General features: G+C 37.8%; 1 protein-coding gene across 1 annotated transcript in view; it reads right to left on the bottom strand.

Moving 5' to 3' along the window:
* Positions 1-14,241, bottom strand: part of THSD7B (thrombospondin type 1 domain containing 7B) — a 313,336-nt gene that overhangs the window by 167,872 nt on the left and 131,223 nt on the right. The window contains 2 exon segments of the mRNA XM_072418113.1: positions 5,915-6,115; positions 7,228-7,383. Coding sequence (XP_072274214.1) covers positions 5,915-6,115; positions 7,228-7,383 — 357 coding nt within the window.

Below are 14,241 nucleotides of genomic sequence, written 5' to 3'. Positions count from 1 at the left end.
GCATCGTTGCTCCCTGTGCTAAAGTGTTAAAGATTTTTTATATTTTAATTCTGATTAGAAACCAGAGCAGAGACCTCACACATTATTGGTAGCAGAAAGCCTTTCTGGCAAGTTCTAAAAGATAGTACAAGCCAGGACATGCATTGCAGCATGCTGGAAGGGTATTGCTATCCACTACCATGAAGCCACATCTGTCATTTTACATTTACTGGGAAAAGACTTAAAACAAAACCCAAAAGTTAATTAGAAAATAAAGAGATAAGGATAATGGAAAGTAAAAAGGCACTGTAATATCTGTCCAGAGCTTGGGGTTATTGGCAAGCACTTGGGGTCAGCTTTGCTTACAATAACCACACATTCTGGGAATAAATGCAAAGACAGTAATGACAAAGCAGGTTAGTCCTTTTTGTATATATGTATATGCATATATATATATGTAATACCATGTAAATTTCCCATATAAAAGAAGAAAGGTAAAAGAAAAGCTAAATACCAGCTTATATGGGCTCGGTATCTCCTATATAAGCCTGCTTTCATTTGAGTCAATTCTACATGTTGCAGTAAGTAGTGTCAATACAGTAGGACCTCAGTTTAAAGGCACCTTGTTAGTAGTGTGGTTTTTATATATCCTTGCTAATGTAGTATACAGAGAGCTTGTGTACAGACAATACACACATTATCCTTCCTGTAACCCTTTCATTAACTGCATCTGTAAACCTAACATTAACCTGTTTTGTAATACTAACACACATTTACCATACATGAACATTAACACTCCTGGTAACCCCAACCTAATATTTACCCTGCTTGCATTCCTTACATTAGCTCCACCTATAAGCCAAATACTAACACTAAACCATTCTAAATCACTAATACTTTCCCTCCTTGTATTCTCAACACTACTTCCATATACAACCCTAATACTAACACTAACTCACTCTCTACCATTAACACGCATTTCAAATGTAAATAAACATCCTGGTAACTCCAACGCCAATACTTACCCTGTCTGTAACCCCAGTAGGTATCCTCTTTGTATTCCTTACTCTAGCTCAATCTGTAACTTTAATACTAATAATAGCTTATTCTATACCATTAACACACATTTACAACACAAACAACCATCCTGGTAACACCAACACCAGAACTCTCCCTCCCTTCAACTCTAATAATAGCTATGTATTCTGCTTGTATTCTTTACACTAGCTCAATCTGTAACCCAAATACTAACACTAACTCATTCTGTAACCCTAGTACTTACCCTCCTTGTATTCTATACACTAGGTCTATCTGTAACCCTACTCACTCTGTAACATTAACACAAATTTACAACACCAATAACCATCCTGGTAACTCCAACACCAGTACTTACCCTCCATGTATTCCGTACATTATCTCTATCTGTAACCCTAATACTAACACCCATTCTGTAACAGTAATACACATTCACCACACAATAACCCCCATAGTAACCCCAGCATTAATACCAACCATCCCTGTAACCCTAATACCCTTGTGGCCCAGCCTTTTTCTGCCCTTTTAATATGAGGGACCCCTTAAAATAACTTTCAGGTCTTCAGGGAAACCTTTTTATATTTTTTATATACCCACATCCTATAGTTCATTAGTGTGATGTTCAGTGGGTCCAAAGTTAACACTAACCTGTTCTGTAACACTAACACACATTAACTTTAATCACACATAAATGTGAAACCTCCTGGAAAACCCTACGCCAATACTATTCCTCCCTACAGCCCCAATACCTAAACTTCTTGTGTTCCACTAAATACATCTGTAACCCTATTACTAACACTTACTAATACTTAACACCAACCCCAATACTAATACAAACCCATCCAAAACCCTCATCATGCACCCTCTAACCCTAACATGTTATAATACCCCTCCAGGTACCCCAACACTAACTCATCATGTAACACTAACCCTCTTTGTTACCCTAAAACAAACCCTCTCTGATTTAAGTGATGGTAAATGTATTATTAACAAATTTAAATATGTTGGAATCCTCTGCACTAAAGGCCAACATTTCCTGCTCTGAAATAATACCAGCATTGAGGACTCACCATCAGAAAATCCTGGTATCCTGTGAAAATTTAAAGCACAGATGGTAAATAGTCCCACCTATTAATACTTCTCCCACTAAGTATCTATGGATGAACTGCCTGCTTAACTGGAGATCATTTCTGTTTATTAATATCCTCGGTTTTAAAAGAAAAAAGCAAATTGTGGGGTATGGGGAAGAAATTGTTCCCACATCTTTAAAGTGGGAGGAGTTACAGCTCTTTTAATCCAGAAAGCAGGAGGCGGGACTGGGTGTAGCCAGGTCTTGGTTTACAAGTTACAGACTTGTGAATCACCAGTGGCAATGCCACACCCTCTTCAACATTTTCCTATCCCAGTGTAGTGTAAGCAAACACAGTCTACATGTGAGAGGACACTCTGCCCTGTTTTCAGAACCAGTGAAGCATTGTTGCCACCCCACCATAGGAAGCTGCATTAGGTGGACTGTAAGTATAGAATGAATCTAAAATTAACACAACCTTTTTTTTTAATAGGAGGTCATAGTTCGACTTTAAACATAGGATCTGGTAACACACAATCACAATTATGCAGTGAGAATTTTTATATTGTGGAAGAAAAACATTAAAATCTTATCAAAGTAAATTCAGCATTGCCATCAAAAGTACCAGATTTAATGTGATGAGCAGTGTGAGACATAAAACGCCATGCCTACGTGAACAAGCAGCCCGCCAGGCTGCTGGATGTAATTCACTTTTATTACAGATATCTGAAACCCTTGCCACCATAATAAGCAACACGCTGATTCCCAGGACAATCGTTAATCACAATCTGTTCTGCACCACCGAGCTGTGGATTCAGATATGGGAAATATGATTTAAACATTAACCTTATATAATCCCTGAGAACAAGGATACAGGACAGAAAACTGAGATTTCTCTGTACTAATGATGACCTATATAAGGCATGGTAGAAAGTCAGCATTTTTATCAGATAAAAAATCAACAACAGAATGGAACCCCAAAGTCAACCACTCACAAAGGGTTATTCAAAGAACCCATAAGGGATGCAAAGGGAATGCAATCACAATCCACAACCACATCACAACCCCAGCATCGAATCACAATTCATTTCAAGCTTCAGTTAAATAAATTGTGATTGGTTCCCCTGGCTAGCCACAGTTTTTACTGTTGCTGGTTCAATCAATAAAGTAAAAAGTAGAGAATAAAAGTAGTAGTAAACTAAAAAAAAAAAACTCACCTTTTTTTCACTCACTTACATTTGCAGATCCACTGATCCCTTTGGAGGTTTCCTGGATCGGGTCGAGCGTCGTCTTTGGTATCCTCCTTCAACCCTCCGCAGAAAATGCGACAGACACCGCCATCTTCTTTGCCTTTCCAATGCAGTAATAAAGACAGAAGGGGGATTGGCTTTTTTGCCTACCCTTCTATGTAAAATTAAAATTTTAGTTTAGGTCCACTTTAACTCCCCCACCACCACCACCACCACTAGCAGCTACAGAGAGAAGAAACATGTAGCATCTACCTTGAGGCAGCCGTTCACTTGCTTGAGGAAGCGATAACCAAGCCTATACATGCTGAACTCCAAACAAATACTTAAATACAAAGATGAAATAAAGACAGTGTATTTTGCATATTTTTTTGTACATGCAGTCCAGGGATTTACACATTTGCCCCATGGCACAGCCTTGTTTCTTAGTATTTCTAACCTAATCTTTCTCTTCTGCAACTAAATTTACATTTACAGGTATCCTCCCCTTTACATACCTTGATAAGAAAAAAAGCAGCACAGTGATGAGCTTATAACTCTTTCACTGTGCTGTCATCTCTTAATCGAAGGCTCCTTGTACTGCAGCACACTGGATTGCTGGATTGGCTCTTTGTGCTGCTGCTTCCTCCCCTTACTGGGAAATGTACAGATTGTACATTAGACTACAAACACTGATACTAAGTCATATTTATATATTCAAAGTGTTTGTGTGTATGTATATATATATATATATATATATATATATATAATTACGTATTGAAATACATATTCTTTTTGTACCTGCCTGGAGTTGTTTTAAAGTACATCTTAATCAAAATCTTTGTTTTTAGTTTTGGATATAGTAGGAAAGGAATAAATGGATTCATAATGATCTTTATACATGCATAATATTAGGCTCCAGGCCCTGTGGTTGCATATTATCGATTAACATCCCTCCAAGTCCTGCCTTTAATTCCAGAGGTTGTTTCACTGCTGTACATGATTATCTTTGTGGGCATTTATTCCTTCCTTGTAATACACCTAGTAGTTTTATATGACGGTTTCTAGACTCATATCCCCTGATTTGAATAATATGACCTTTGGAGTGTTATGCTGCCTTTGATCCAGTGTGCACAGTTGATTATGATATGTTATCTTTGACTCATAAAGAACCAGATGTGAACAACATCAAATAAAAGAATATAAACAATCCGCCTCTTTGAGTTTAATTTAATAAAGGATGATGAACTATCATGGGGGAACCTGAGTGAAGCAGCAAACCTAGAGTATATATCTTAAAATCATTTCTTGTTATTCATAACAAATTTTTTCACTCTTGGATCAAATCCTTTCTGGGATTGCTAGATCACCCAGGTCCTTACATGATAGCCTATCTTCTCCAGTTCTGGAGAGCTTTAATAAATCAGGCTCTTTATCAAGTACACCTGTTCATCTGCATGTTAACACAAATACCTAATCAGCCCATCACATGGCAGCAACTCAATCCATTTAGGCTTGTGCAATGTCAAGGCCACCTGCTGAAGTTCCAGGTCCAAAAGAAGATCATCTGTGTTGATACCATAGGATATACAGAGGGTGATTCACCAAGCAAAATCGAATGCTCGGTCGCACATTCGAATTCGAAATCCGAAATCGGAAGCCTTCGATCAATTTATCAACTAAACTTCAGGCGCTGGCGTATTCGCTTGGAAGTTAGTAACCAAAACAATCTCGCTGCTGGAGCCACGCATCCCCGGCAGTTTGACACTGGCGAGCTTGCATTAAAAGTCACTGTTCCCCTAAAAAAGCATTCTTTCTAATGGCACACATATTACCCTTAGCCCTAAAAAAATGTTTAAACAGCCAATTTTGACAGACTGCGCAAGTGCTAATTGCAAGTGAATTTCTATCGCCTTAAATTTGATCATTTGAAATTTGATAAAATACCAATATGTGACAATCGGACAAAGACAACGAGAGGGGTCAAGTAAGAGTTTGGTGTGGAAACCATGCAGGCATTTGTACTCAATACTTGTGGAAAAAATGGCAACACATTGCTGAAGAAGTGCTAAACTACACAAACTGGCATTACAAACCAGGCACAAAAACATTGCAGCAACAGATGAAACTAACAATCATGAGGATTACAAAAAATCACATCAATGCATAATTAATCGCCTTAATTGGCGTATTCGAGATCTTTGCTCATCTTTGCAGGAAACCGGCAGGCGAGTTCAGTAGAACTCGGGCCCGACTCTGGACCCGCGGTAATAGAGCTTGCTGACTGTCACCCTGATTCATCAATGAAATGCGCGTACGCTCGACGTGTGTACGTACGCGCATTTCATTGATGAATCAGGGTGACCGTGTCAATATTTGTATCTTTTAACATATAACTAAATTATGTTTTTAATGAATATATTGGTTGATAATCATTGAGGAAAGGTGACCTAAATATCCTTTATTCTATATAATCTATATTTTCAATACTGAATGTGGCACCATACTGTCACAGGTCCCAATCTTTGGAAGACCAACTATGGCCAACCTGTCATTGACACTCCGAGAACATTAAAATGAAAAATAAACTAAAAACCAGGCTTACCATTCTGCCCCCTGCAGGTGGTGTTTATTTGGTATCTTCCATGGCCACAGTCTCCATTTTCGGGAATGCAATGTAGCTCCCCTGATATTGCCCACTTATAACACACAGGATCATCACAAGGCACCGATTCCACCAAATGCGGACAGTTCTTATCTGTAATTTCTGAATGCAGTAAGACATGTCTTCTTCGGAATTTAAAACCTAAAAAAAGCAGAGATTGTAATTAAATAATGCAAATAGAATTACCAGAGCACAATGTGACTCTGGCAGGGTGCATCAAAATCCTAACAGTTGAAACGGGAAAAAAAAGCAAAGACCCTTAGCCAATAATAAAGGAAAAAAATCTTTCATTTCTAATTATACAGAATGTTTCCACCTAAATGCATTATGGTCATCTGTGAAGGTCATGGACTCCATGACCTTCAAGGGAAATTTCTATTTCCTTAGCTGAATGGTAAGTAGTTAACAAGGGTGCTCCAGCTATTGATTTCAGAGGTATATTCCTAAATCGTTACGGACATTGTAGACCTCTTTGCAGGGAAAGGGTAAAGCCCAGATATCCTTCATATTCAATGTGTCCATTAATATAAAAAAAAAATTGTTTCTAAGATTCTAAATGACCCCTTTATGATGGGCTACATTTAAACATAAAATAGCAACAAAATGAAGTAACCTGTAGCTGTATAGTAATATCAAACAAAAGATAACATGGAAGCTGTATGATTTGGCAAAAGCAACCTCCATAATGCAATCTCTATAATGATCTTTTGCACAGTTTTCCTGTTTGACCACCAATATTATCCGGAGCCATTACTGCTGGTAATAAAACCGGTCATGCCAGTTAAAATTTCCTTCTGATCTAATCTATTAGATTAGAAATATTTAAAGAAAACTTTAAAGTGTCTGGCCCTCATAAACATCCATTTTGATTTATAGTCAATCAGGTAGACCTGTGGACAACACAATTAGTCGTAAATTGTGCTCATTTAATTAAAAATGCAGCTAAAAGTAAGTAGAGTATAAACAGAATATTCGTTTGCTTCAATAAAACAGCCTAAAGCTACACGATGTGAGAGGGCTCAGAAGATTGCTATGGTATTCAGGAAATATATTAGGAAATAATTCCACTGGATGGTAGTTGGACAGTACAGCCTATGAGGAACTTTAGACTGCACCGTTAACCTTAATAGGTACACATAACCTTTAAGCTACAAAAAAAAATATTTGCAGGCTTTGAATAAAAATACATTACAAGACTAAGCAGAAAACCTCCTGTGAATATCAATATTTAGAAATAATGTGATAAAATATACCTTTCCTCACATGAGGATCTTGGCAGTTTTCATGGATACAAGGTCCCCATTCAGTCCACGGAGACAGCATACATTCGAAAGGACAGTGAATGTTGCAGAGCTGAGTGGTGGATGGTGGTGATCCTTCACAAAACTCTGGATCCATAGGTCTGTAGACTAAAAAATAGAACAGAAACATTATACGAGATAAAAAAGCCATATATATATATATATATATATATATATATATATATATATATATTAAAATCACCTGCCTACTATTGTACACATTCCGCGTATGCTGCAAAAACATCACTAAACCCTAGGCATGGACTTCACACGAGCTCTGAAGGTGCACGGTGATATCTGGCACCAAGGCATATTCAGCAGATCCTTTAAATCACATAGCCTCCACTGGCCTGCATTTTTCCTACAGTGCATTCGGCTTTTTTTCCCAGGAAATCAACGCACTCGGCCATCCACATGATCAAAAAGTAAATGTGATTCTTTGGTTTAGACCACCTTCTTCCATTGACCCATGATTCAGTCTTGATGCTCAGGTGCACATTGTAGGTGATTTTGGCAGTGGACTCGGATTAGAATGGGCATTCTGTGTGGTGCCAGCAAAATATAAAAAGGCTAAAATTCGCTCTCTGAAAACAGTTCAGACAACATTTTCCCATGGCCAGCATTAGGTTTCTAAGTAATATTTACTACAGTAATTCTTCTGTGGGATCAGACCATTGGCTAGTCTTTCCCCCAAGCACAACAAAAAAGTTGGGTGCCCATGACCCTGTTGTTTGTCCTGCAATTGTCTTTCCACTTTTGGTAGGTATTACAAATTATACATGGGGGCCTATTGTTTTAGAAATGCACATAATCAACCTTTTGTGGTTTAAATATGCTTGACTGATCCGTATGTATTTTTCAAGCTGAAGGAGGACAATTTGTGTTAAAGTGTCCAGCTATAGCTAATGACTGATGGGCTATGTCAGCTCCTGACTGGATACTTTATCATTCAGGTCTACTCCCCAAATCTCCTATCCATCAAATATTAGAAAATGTCCAGGGCAGAATGCTACACCCAATAGAATAAAACCTCCCTGCACCTATTTAATGTACAGCTCTGCATAATATGTTGGCACTACATAAATCCTGTTTATTAATAATAAAAATAATATTATTAATAATGTTCTGTAATATTACCTTCTATCTGTTGTTTCTTTATTTTTGCATTTTGCTATATCTTCATGGTTTTGTGGCGATGTTGTCAATGTTTTAAGTATTGGATGTTTATGTTCATTTTAGTTCTTTGCATGTGTAAGTTTTGTAGTATATTTTGTTTTCCTGTTGAAAAAAGTTTTTTTTTAAAAATGTGTACCCTTTGATCTCCCACCTAAATTATCCAATAATGATGAGTGTATAAAAAAATTTACGTGTTTATGTACATATATTGAAATTATATATATATATAAAAAAGTTGAATTCCTGGGACTCAACAAATGTATGCACCTATACATATAACCGGCTATGTGCTAATCAATCCATTGATCCTCATAGCCGAACACATGATCCACTGGGAATTTTGCACTTGACTGAATGATCCAATCAATTTTCCGATTGGTAATTGATCGATCAGAAGCCACCAAACACTGCACATCTGTACAATATCCTTTAATGATTATGTGCTGTAATGTCAATGTTGTACTATTATGTATTGCAGAGGAAGAAATTTGGCTCCAAAGTTACAAAGGGACATTGCAGAACATTACAGCGCATAATCATTTACATTTAGATTTGCTTCTTAAATGATCCAGGTGCAGAAAATTGGTTGGTAACATTTTACAAGTTAATATACTAATAGTAACCCACCAACTCAAGCATATGCAAAGGTCTGCTGTATAGGGATAGCAAGAGGCTAATACCAGGTTACATTAATGTTCCAAAATTGCTTTATTTACAAAAAAAAAAAATCAATATAAATATATACAGTATATATATCAATAAATACAGTGCTACATTTGTTTATGTTTTTCCATAAACCTGCCTGAAGTTCTGCTTTAAAATACCTTATTTTATTTTCAAATTTATTTTTCATATTTAAGTTGAATGAAAACAGGAGTTCAGAATCCAATAAATTAATTGAAGACAAAGCATAAACACTTCAGCCTGCGGAATCCTCTGTTCACTATGTTAGAAACAATGCGGTTTTGTCTTCCTAAGATGTTCTAGAAAACAATCAAGTTGCGGATTGGGACCTCTCATTGTACAGTCCACACATCAGTCTGCACATCTTACAATACAGTAAAAATTTGGTATTCACCTTCTATGCAGCCGCTATTGATTGACCAGCCCAGATTCCCCTAGGGGCATCTTTCAAGACATTTATCAAACTATTCAAGCTATGCAGACTTCAGCATATAAGTATTGTGCTACACTTTCCAACCAGATATACACTTTCTAAATTAAAGGGAAATATTATATTTGTATTGGTGGTACATTTTACACCCTTTTCATTTATTAGTATGACTATGACTATATGACTATACTTTCTAGCAACATTGTTGCTAATTATGGAAATATCAGCAACTATAATTTTGAAACATGAACTGTTCTTCCCATGTCATACCTTCCAAAATTCTTTTATGCACATTCTACCCACTGCCATATATTCTACACTCCACTCCCATCCATACTGCCCTGATCAAACCCTCTGCCATACCTTCCACAATTTGTTTCCACACATACTGATCACTGTCATACCTCCATACTTTCCCCTACAATACATTTTTAACCCTCCCGGCTACATACTGCACAGTCTCCTTTTGCATATATTACCCCTGGCATAACCCCTGCACTTCAATCCTGCACATAATGCCTCCTAATATAAAATTGACATCCCTATTCTGTACACACTAACATCTACCATATCCTTATCCTGCATACTTCTCTAATGTGTATACTATCTGTTGTCATACCCTCCACACTTCTCTCCTGCACACACCGCCCTTTGTCATAGCCTCCACAGTCCTCTCCTTTACATACTGCCCTTTATCTTACCCTCCACACTCCTCTCCTGCTCAAACTGCCCTTTATCATAACCTCCACACTCCTCTCCTTGACATACTGCCATTTGTCATACCCTCCACACTCCACTCCTGAACATACTGCCATTTGTCATACCCTCCATATTCCTCTCCTGCACATACTGCCATTTGTCATACCCTCCACACTCCTCTTCTCGACATACTGCCCTTTATCATACCCTCCACACTCCTCCCCTTAACATATTGCCATTTGTCATACCCTCCATGCTCCTTCCCTGCACACAGTGCCCTTTGTCATACCCTCCACGCTCCTCTCCTGCACATACTGCCATTTGTCATACCCTCCACTTTCCACTCCTGCACATACTGCCATTTGTCATACCCTCCACATTCCTCGCCTGCACATACTGCCATTTGTCATACCCTCCACATTCCTCTTCTCGACATACTGCCCTTTGTCATACCCCCCACACTCCTCTCCTTAACATATTGCCATTTGTCATACCCTCCACACTCCTCTTCTTGACATACTGCCCTTTGTCATACCCCCCACACTCCTCTCCTTAACATATTGCCATTTGTCATAGCCATTTGTCATACCCTCCACACTCCTCTTCTTGACATACTGCCCTTTGTCATACCCCCCACACTCCTCTCCTTAACATATTGCCATTTGTCATAGCCTCCAGGCCCCTTTCCTGCCCACTGTCCTTTGTAAAACCCTCCATACTCCTCTCCTGCACAAACTGTCCTTTATCATACCCTCCACACTCCTCTCCTGCACAAACTGTCCTTTATCATACCCTCCACACTCCTCCCCTGCACAAACTACCCTTTATCATACCCTCCACACTCTTTTCCTATTGACATTCCAATGACTATTGGCAAATGCTCCACGCTTCTTTCCTGCACATTGCTATTATACCGTCCACACTCCTCTCTTGTCCTTTGCTTTAGCCTTTGTACTTCTCTACTGCAGGTACTGCCCAATATGCTATTAGATAGTCTATAGCTATTAGTTTTTCATTGTCCCCTCTGCAATAAAGACCCCACCTGCTCATAATTGTTTTACTTTTAGGTTTATTTCAACCCCAAAGTTATATGTTCAACCCTAATCAACTAAAGTTCCCCTTTAAAAAGAAATCCAGCTAATACTAAATTCTAAATATTGTACAGAATGCTAACACTATTAAAGGATTATTCCCTAGTAGCAATTACATAATAACAGCCTTGAGACAGCTGGTACGAAAAATTCCCTCTAATATTTTACAGCGGGCTGTTAGGCAGTATTATCACAATATAGAGGAATTCAGCTCTCCCTCCATCTCAAACAAAAGAACAAAACTGTCAAACGGCTTGAAAATACTTTCCGTAAGCTCGCAAAAAAAAAAAAAATACTCGGAGCTAGAGCCTTAGTGAGTTATTAGTAATAGATCCACGCGCACCGCCATTGGCACAGTGTGAATAATTACATGCTTGATGAGAAGGGTTTCAGATACGTTTCAAAGTCCCACTTCCTTCTAACAAAGCATAAAATGATGGTAATGAAAAGCTTTATAATTAAAGGAAAAATTTTAAAAAACAACTTTGGTTTTAATTGGAATATACACTAATCCTTGCTCAATCTTTATCAGGCAATTATATGTAAGGAATGACGCATTTTAATTTAAAAAATAATTTGTCTGGCATCTCAGTTCATTTTCAACAAACTTAGAAACATTTTGGACACAGAGACCAAGATTCTTAACCAAAATCTGAGACGGCATTGGTCATGTCCTTCTAAAGCAACTTTTATCAACTTTTCTAACATAGAGAAACCCTTGAAATAACTTTTCGGTCTTGAAGGGAACCCCTTAAATATTATATACAATGGAGTGGGGTCAATGGAAAGAATGCTTCTTACATTGCTAGCCATTGGGACGATTGTCACCCTTACAGAAAACCAAATAAATCATTAGTGTCAGTGGTAACTGATCAGAGAGGCACAAATTGCTCATTGCTCAAGCAACCCCTAGCAACCTCTGGAGTAACTCTAGGGTTCCACACATCCCTTGCTGAGAGATACTGTGTATCATAGAAACAGTGGAAAGAGAGAAAAATTGGGTTTTTAGGCCTGACAAAATGCAGATGGAATGTAACTTAAAAAACTTTATTTCAATATCAAAAATATAACAACCATCTTTGAACATAAAAACATATCATAAAATCAGTATCTCCTGTACAAACGCCAAATCAATGGGTTATAGTTTGTTGACGCATTTGGCGGAATAAGGGAGTCCGCTTCTTCAGGACAGTTTTCAGGAGATCTACAATGTCAATACATGATCCAAAAATTAATTTGTACATAGGCACTTGTATGCAAAGTCATATACACTAGCGATATATGCATATATGAACAATAAATATGGACTTACAAAATGCCTACATCAGTCCCAGCATCTCATGACCGATAAGATGGTTTAACAGTTAGGCAAGAGGGGGGCAGTAACCAGTGCATACGTCTCCAAATGAAATCCTATTAGTCTTATCAGAGATGATAAAACCAAATGGACAAGGATAACTAAGGGTATTTAATTTATTTGATGTTTGATTGATTTTAATGTGTGAATAGTACTTCCATTGCTATCATCTAGTCATGAATTTCAATCTCAGAATTGCATATATATATTAGCATATATATATATATATATATATATATATTGTGAGATCGCCCATGGCAACAGGGGGTGTTTCAAACAGGAAGCAGGGCCAGCAGGTTATCAGTGCATCAAGGGTTTTATTCACTAATACTATTTTCACAAAAAAAAAAAAACAGGCAAAATAAACAAACAGAAAAATAAAGCTTGGCCACTTGGCCTCTAACGGACTGTAGGTTCCCTTTCTATCAGTCCTGGGCAACCTATTGTGGCACAGGACCCTAATGCCCCAGCAGTACAGTTTTCCCAAAACACTCTGTTTTTACTCACAGTTTTCTTCTGGACTCCTCCCAGCTCACTGGCCAAGAACTGGAGCCCAGGAAAGAGCAGACTGGGAGTTTATATCCACAGCCTAATTGCTAGGATGGGCTTCAGCTTTATTTTACCTTAATCATCCCCAAGCCTGTTTAGCGCCCCCACCTGGCTGGGAAGCCCATTGTCCTTCAGCCTGGTAATTTTAGTTCCATCTTCAGTTTAAAAGGAAAACTGCCCGATCAAGCAGAAAAATACTCTGCATATAGCCTGTATCTTGGGCAAATGTACCTATCTTCCTGGATGACACCCTGTGTTTTTGTAGGCCAGCTGTTACAATATATATTTATGTGTATGGTCTTCAAATCATGGTAATCTATAAAGTGCTCACTATCATACTTAATTCTATGAAAAATGTTTTTCCAATAGGATTCTGAATTGATCACATAATTAGGTTGATTAAAAAATAAATTACTTCATAAAATCATGTTTGTTTGATATAGTTGATAAGTTTAATTACATATAAGGAGACCTTGTTCTTGTTTGATTCAATGAATTAAAGAGTCACTAACTGGATAAGGTTATCTTGTGCAATTCATATCAATAAAAATATAAATGATCGTCAGATACATCATTAATACATGTATGTATAAGGGAGGAGCTTCCAAGGTAAGAAAAAATGAGTCATAAGACCAATGGGAGTAGGGCAGAGCAAATACTGATTAGGTATATGCAATGCCAAGTTGGATTAATCAGTTTTCAAAAGCAATTACAATGCAAAAAAATGGTATTATCCACTTTGTTTGGCAATTCAAACACTGACAGCGTGATCCAGACTAACAAACATCCTACACGAGATGGGATGAGGAGGAGACATCAACTAATTAACTTGCTTCTAAAGAAATGCTTCCCATACCCAAAACGATAGGGTGCCCTATCGTTCAAGTATTCAAAAGTTGAATAACTGTAATCCTAAACTACCAACGTTTTACAGGTTGCCAAACGTACATAAAACCTTGACTGACCCACCAGAGCGCCCT

Source organism: Pyxicephalus adspersus, chromosome 7 (assembly GCF_032062135.1).
Source record: "Pyxicephalus adspersus chromosome 7, UCB_Pads_2.0, whole genome shotgun sequence".
Taxonomy (NCBI): Eukaryota; Metazoa; Chordata; class Amphibia; order Anura; family Pyxicephalidae; genus Pyxicephalus; species Pyxicephalus adspersus.
The sequence above is the reverse complement of the archived record's forward strand: the minus strand, read 5'-3'. Positions and strand labels throughout refer to the sequence as shown.